Consider the following 6,892-nt stretch of genomic DNA (forward strand, 5'->3'; position numbering starts at 1 on the left):
CATAGACATGGCCAAATGTCCTCTCAATGATGAAATGAAATAACAGTTCTCACAAACTGTGTCAAACGTCCTGTCAATGATTAGACAGCGTCAAATGCCTTCTCAATAACTGGACAATGTAAAATGTCCTCAGAATGATTAAGCAGTGCCAATTTGCCCTAACAATGTACAACAGTCAAACGCCCTCCCAATCAAATGTCCTCACAAAGTGTGGATAGTACCAAGTGTCCTTGTAAAATGTGTAGAATGTCCTCTCAATGACAAATTGATAAATGATAAAAAATAATGCCCTTACAATAACTGGACATTCTCATATGATTTAGCAGTGCAAAATGTCTTTACAGTGATTAGGCGGTGTCACATGTCCTCACGGTGATACAATGGTGTCAAATGTTTGCACAATAAGACTGTGTCAAAGCATCCTCTCTATGATTATAGTGTCCAATGCCCTGTCAAAGGTTAGACAGTGTCAAATGTCCTCACAATGATAAGACATTGTTCATTCAACGATAGGACATTTATCTTAGTAAGAGGATGATTAGATGTCCTTTCAATGATAAGACAGTGTCAATGACCACAACGCTTACATGAATGTGTGTGTGTGTGTGTGTGCATGTGTACCTGGGAAGCAGGTGGTCAGGTGCTCCATCAGGGCATCCTGTGTAACTGGCTTGCGGGCTGAGTTCATGGCTGAAATAGCCAAACACAGAATCTCGCCAAGCGGAATAAACTGAGACTGGCTGATCGGAGACATGCTGATGGGGGACACGTCACCTACAGAGACACAAAGACACACAGAGATAGATATATTTTAGTGCAGTGGAAATTCACATACAAGAGCGATTACTGGGACAGAGTGTAGAGCTCAACATTGTGTCTGGGTTAAACAAGGTAATATTTAGCGTGTACAGCGGCTATTTTAATCTGAATGCTTGTGTACAAAGTGGTATCAAAAAGCTTTAAAACTAATGCTGTAACTGGTGCTGTTCTGACCATGTTTTCCCACGTCTGCTATTTCATCACGGACAGCAAGTTAGAACAAAGAGCAAAAGTGAAATTCTTTGTGAAACTGGCAAATCTGCCACAGAGACATTTGGCACGACATACATTTGGCAAAGAGTGTTTTGAGCGGCACGCGAGAGATCAGGAAGACCTTCGACGACCTTAACCCCCTAAAAATGTCTAAACCGTTTGGAAACTTGTACATGAGGATCGTTGGAGATCTATCCACATAAGCCCACTTCCGCACTCAAGCTACTCGCCAGATTTGGCTCCTGTGGACTTTGCCCTCTTCCCGAAGATGAAGATGCAGCTCAAGGGTCGTCATTTTAACACCATTGCGGAGATCCAGAGGGAATTGCAGCTGTTGCTTCACATGCTTTGAAAAGAAGACTTCCAGGACACATTCCAGATGTGGCAGGAACGTTGGGAGCACCGTATTACTGTGCAAGGGCACTGTTTTGAAGGTGATTGTGTGTAAACATAGATAAATAAAGTACATTCTTGTAAACAGAGCGAGTCCCAACTATTTGATACCACCTTGAATAAACCCCTCTTCTCTTTCTCTTCAGGAAAATTCTAGCTACATATCTACACCATATGGACAAAAGTTTTGTTATATCTGACTTTTCCACCCATATATGGTTCTTGCCCAAACTGATAACATAAATTTGGAGGCACAAAACTGTATCGGTCTTCTTTGGATGCAGAAGCAGTGACATGAAGTTCTTTCTTTACTTGAACAATGAGACCCAAAACTGTTCCAGCATGAAAATGCCCCTATGCACAAAGCCAGCTCCATGATAATCTGCTTTTTATGGTGAAGTTGGAGTGGAAGAGCTCCTGCTATAAAGCTGACTCTGCACTATAGAGTGAACACTGACTGCACCTCAGGCCTCCTCATCTCACCTACATCAGTACCTGACTTTACTAACACCCTTGTGGCTGAATGAGTCTGCACAAGTCTCCACAAAATCTAGTGGAACATCTTCCCAGGAGAGAATTTTAATAGTAAATGAAGACTAAATCTGGAATATATATATATATACTGTATATGAGCGTCATATATATATATATATATATATATATATATATATATATATATATATATATATATATATATATATATATATATATATATATATATACTGTATATAAACAGTGAGGAAAATAAGTATTTAAACACCCTGCTATTTTGCAAGTTTTCCCACTTAGAAATCATGGAGGGGTCTGAAATTGTCATCGTAGGTGCATGTCCACTGTGAGAGACATAATCTAAAAAAAAAATCCAGAAATCACAATATATGATTTTTAAACTATTTATTTGTATGATACAGCTGCAAATAAGTATTTGAACACCTGTCTATCAGCTAGAATTCTGACCCTCAAAGACCTGTTAGTCTGCCTTTAAAATGGCCACTTCCACTACATTTATTATCCTAAATTAGATGCACCTGTTTGAGGTCGTTAGCTGCATAAAGACACCTGTCCACCCCATACAATCAGTAAGAATCCAACTACTAACATGGCCAAGACCAAAGAGCTGTCCAAAGACACTAGAGACAAAATTGTACACCTCCACAAGGCTGGAAAGGGCTACGGGGAAATTGCCAAGCAGCTTGGTGAAAAAAGGTCCACTGTTGGAGCAATCATTAAAAAATGGAAGAAGCTAAACATGACTGTCAATCTCCCTCGGACTGGGGCTCCATGCAAGATCTCAACTCGTGGGGTCTCAATGATCCTAAGGAAGGTGAGAAATCAGCCCAGAACTACACGGGAGGAGCTGGTCAATGACTTGAAAAGAGCTGGGACCACCGTTTCCAAGGGTACTGTTGGTAATACACTAAGACGTTTTTCTGCACATGGGACAGGGCGACTGCACTGTATTAAGGAGAGGATGACCGGGGCCATGTATTGCGAGATTTTGGGGAACAACCTCCTTCCCTCAGTTAGAGCATTGAAGATGGGTCGAGGCTGGGTCTTCCAACATGACAATGACCCGAAGCACACAGCCAGGATAACCAGGGAGTGGCTCTGTAAGAAGCATATCAAGGTTCTGGTGTGGCCTAGCCAGTCTCCAGACCTAAACCCAATAGAGAATCTTTGGAGGGAGCTCAAACTCCGTGTTTCTCAGCGACAGGCCAGAAACCTGACTGATCTAGAGAAGATCTATGTGGAGGAGTGGGCCAAAATCCCTCCTGCAGTGTGTGCAAACCTGGTGAAAAACTACAGGAAACGTTTGACCTCTGTAATTGCAAACAAAGGCTCCTGTACCAAATATTAACATTGACTTTCTCAGGTGTTCAAATACTTATTTGCAGCTGTATCATACAAATAAATAGTAAAAAAAAATCATATATTGTGATTTCTGGATTTTTTTTTTTAGATTATGTCTCTCACAGTGGACATGCACCTACGATGACAATTTCAGACCCCTCCATGATTTCTAAGTGGGAGAACTTGCAAAATAGCAGGGTGTTCAAATACTTATTTTCCTCACTGTATATATGTATATATATATATATATATATATATATATATATATATATATATATATATATATATATATATTTTTTTTTTTTTTTTTTTTAACCAAATAAAATTCATAACCACACCCAAATGATTCAGCAAACCCTTAAGGAACAGCTAACAAGATCATCACATTGTTATAGAAATAGAGACGCTCAGCATCAGTGACAGAAAGATCGGGTAATTTTACATACTCTGATCTTTGAATCCATTTGGCAAAACAAGCAAATGTTCATTTAAGTCATTTAAGCAGAAAACCTACAATTAAAATGTAAATTCTTCAGTAGCCAAATTCCACCAACACGTCTACTTACGTAAACTTCTGATACGCAAAAGTCGTTGATTTCGATCTGAAAAAAGGTAAAAATGATGTGGCCAAAGAAAAAACACTGAAAAAACGATTTATTTATCTCTTGATGCCTTGATTTGATCACTAATGCTAACAACTGACATTCCCTGACATTTCTTTCATGACCTAATGAAAAACTCCACAGGCTCCATACCGGAAACAGAAGCGATTCATTCACCTCGAGTCTCTTCTCCACTCAAAGTTTTTTATTTATTTGTCAATATAAATGTTTCGCATTTTTACATTTTCACATCATAAAGATAAAGTTTAATGACGTATAAGAGTGGAGGAAGGTGCATACAGGTGGACTATGTTCTATGTAGGAGATGCAACCTGAAGGAGATTAGAGACTGTAAGGTGTTGGTGGGGGACAGTGTAGCTAGACAGCATCGGATGGTGGTCTGTATGATGGTTTTGGAGGTGAAGAAGAAGAGGAGAGTGAGGACTGAAAGAAGAATAAGATGGTGGAAGCTGAAGGAGGAAGAGTGTAGTGTGAGATTCAGGGAAGAGGTCAGACAGGAGCTCGGTGGTGGTGAAGAGGTGCTGGATGATTGGGGAACTACTGCAGAAGTGATGAGGGAGGCAGCTAGAAAAGTACTTGGTGTGACATCTGGAAATAGAAAGGAAGACAAAGAGACGTAGTGGTGGAATGAGGAAGTGAGGGAGCGAGGTTGGAGAAACAGAATTGGGATCATCAGAGTGATGAGAAAAGTAGGCAGGAGAACAAGGAGATGCAGCAGCAGGTAAAGAGGGATGTGGTGAAAGCCAAGGAAAAGGCATATGAGGAGCTGTAGGAGAGGTTGAACACTAAGGAAGGAGAAAAGGATTTGTAGCGATTGGCCAGGCAGAGGAACCGAGCTGGGAAGGATGTGCTGCAAGTTAGAGCAATAAAGGATGGAGATGGAAATGTGTTGACTAGTGAGGAGAGTGTGTTGAGAAGATGGAGGGAGTATTTTGAGCACTTGTCGGTTGGACCAGATGACATACCGGTAGAAGCATGGAGATGTTTAGGAGAGATGCAGTGGAGTTTTTAACCAGATTGTTTAACAGGATTTTGGAAGGTGAGAAGATGCCTGAGGAATGGAGAAGGAGTGTGCTGGTACTGATCTTTAAGCATAATGGTGATGTGCAGACCTGCAGTAACTACAGGGGAATAAAGTTGATCAGTCACACCATGAAGTTATGGGAAAGAGTAGTGGAAGCCAGGCTGAGAGAAGAGGTGACCATCTGTGAGCAACAGTATAGTTTCATGCCGAGGAAGAGCACCACAGACGCATTTACAATATAAGAAATTAGTTTATTAAAGGGACAGCGTTTTGGAGACAAGGTGAGGGAGGTGAGATTGAGATGGTTTGGACATGTGCAGAGGAGGGACATGGGGTATATCAGTAGGAGAATGCTGAGGATGGAGACACCAGGAAGGAGGAAAAGAGGAAGAACAAGGAGGAGGTTCATGGATGTGGTGGGGGAAGACATGCAGGTATTTGGTGTGAAAGAGGCAGATGTATAGGACCGGGGGGTATGGAGACGGATGATCCGCTGTGGCGACCCCTAACGGGAGAAGCCAAATGAAGAAGAAGAAGTAAAAGAAGAAAAGAGATAAAGTTTAAAATGATTACTAACTCTTTACTTCTAGATAGATAGATTGATAGAGATAATTGATTGTCATTGTATGGAACCGTTATACCGCGGGGTGGGTCGGGGGGATACATGACCTGATACTGAAATCAGTAGAGCATCAGGGAGCCATCAGGGTCTTAGCAATATAGTGTAGAGTACGCTTGAATGTTATGGAAAAAAAGGCACGAGTTGTAGAAATTGTAATGAATAAATTTTTTTTTAATAAAACCTAACTCATATAACACAATAGACCAGGGGTCCCCAAACCTTTTACTGTAAGGGCCACATAACTGTTTCTTTCTTTAATGGGGGTCTGTAACAGGGCCGAGTGACTACCAGTATTATTGTGAGATTTTATTATGATTTGAAATGTATTAATTTTGCCTCCTAATGCTGGATTAGTTTATTATTATCTGCACCTTACAGACAAATGAACTCTTTTCAAGAGATTCATCACTTATTAAAAGCGCATTATTACTGTCATAATGACTTTTTTTCATATAAATTTCTCAATAACTAGAGGTCGACTGACAGTGGATTTTACAGATACCGATAGCTCGGTTGGATCATACTTTCCATTAAACAATTAATCAACCCATTTAAAATAGATACTGGTTAAAAAACTAAAAAAACACTATATTTACAATAGTACATAACTTTATTAAAAAATAAAAAATAAAAAACAGTACTGAATTATGAAAATGTGCTAAAGGAAATAAATATGAATAAATTAATAAATTATAAATATAATATAGCGCTCTCAGTGCAGCGCGCAGTCTCGCATTTAAAAACAAACAGCACGTGATTCACCTCTAGAGGCAGCTCTCGTAATGACAGAACCCGGAAAAACTATCGGTATGGATTTTTGCTGATAGGCGATAGTTCCAGTGAACAACTATCTTAGCCATGACCACAAATAATAACTAAGGGACATTTTTGTTTAAAAGACAACCTTTATTATCAATACAAATATGATATGAGTAAAAAATATTTAAAATTACATTTTCAAAATAAGTCTGTGGCATTGATAAAAGGGGCATTTCAAACGTGGGGCCGTATTCAGCCCACGGGCCATAGCATCGTGACCCCTGTTATTGAGAATAATTGTGCCTTTAGGTCACATGACTATAGAACGGTCAGCATGGACCAGAAGACTCGGGAGGTGAACTCCTCATTTCCATTTCCTGTACAGAAATATTGTGGTGTCCAAACAAATGCATGGCCAATCACATCCTCGATGCACCGCTCTTAAAAACAACTCGTCAATCCCAAGTTGCATAAATGGACTCAATGAACAACTGTTTTATAAATGACTCGTCTTTACTCAGTGTAAGCTAGCTAAGGCATAAGCTAGCTTTGTCGTTCATGCACATCATATCATTTCTGCAAAGTGGC

The 6,892-nt window shown here is 39.9% G+C and overlaps 1 protein-coding gene across 2 annotated transcripts in view; it reads right to left on the minus strand.

Annotated features, from left to right (window-relative positions):
* stox2a (storkhead box 2a) overlaps window positions 1-6,892 on the minus strand; it is an 82,751-nt gene that overhangs the window by 23,994 nt on the left and 51,865 nt on the right. For both annotated transcript variants that reach the window (XM_083538606.1, XM_083538607.1), the window contains one exon: window positions 622-774. In XM_083538606.1, coding sequence (XP_083394732.1) covers window positions 622-774 — 153 coding nt within the window. The remainder of the gene's footprint in view (window positions 1-621; window positions 775-6,892) is intronic.

The sequence above is a fragment of the Silurus aristotelis genome (assembly GCF_946808225.1).
Source record: "Silurus aristotelis genome assembly, chromosome: 4".
Classification (NCBI taxonomy): domain Eukaryota; kingdom Metazoa; phylum Chordata; class Actinopteri; order Siluriformes; family Siluridae; genus Silurus; species Silurus aristotelis.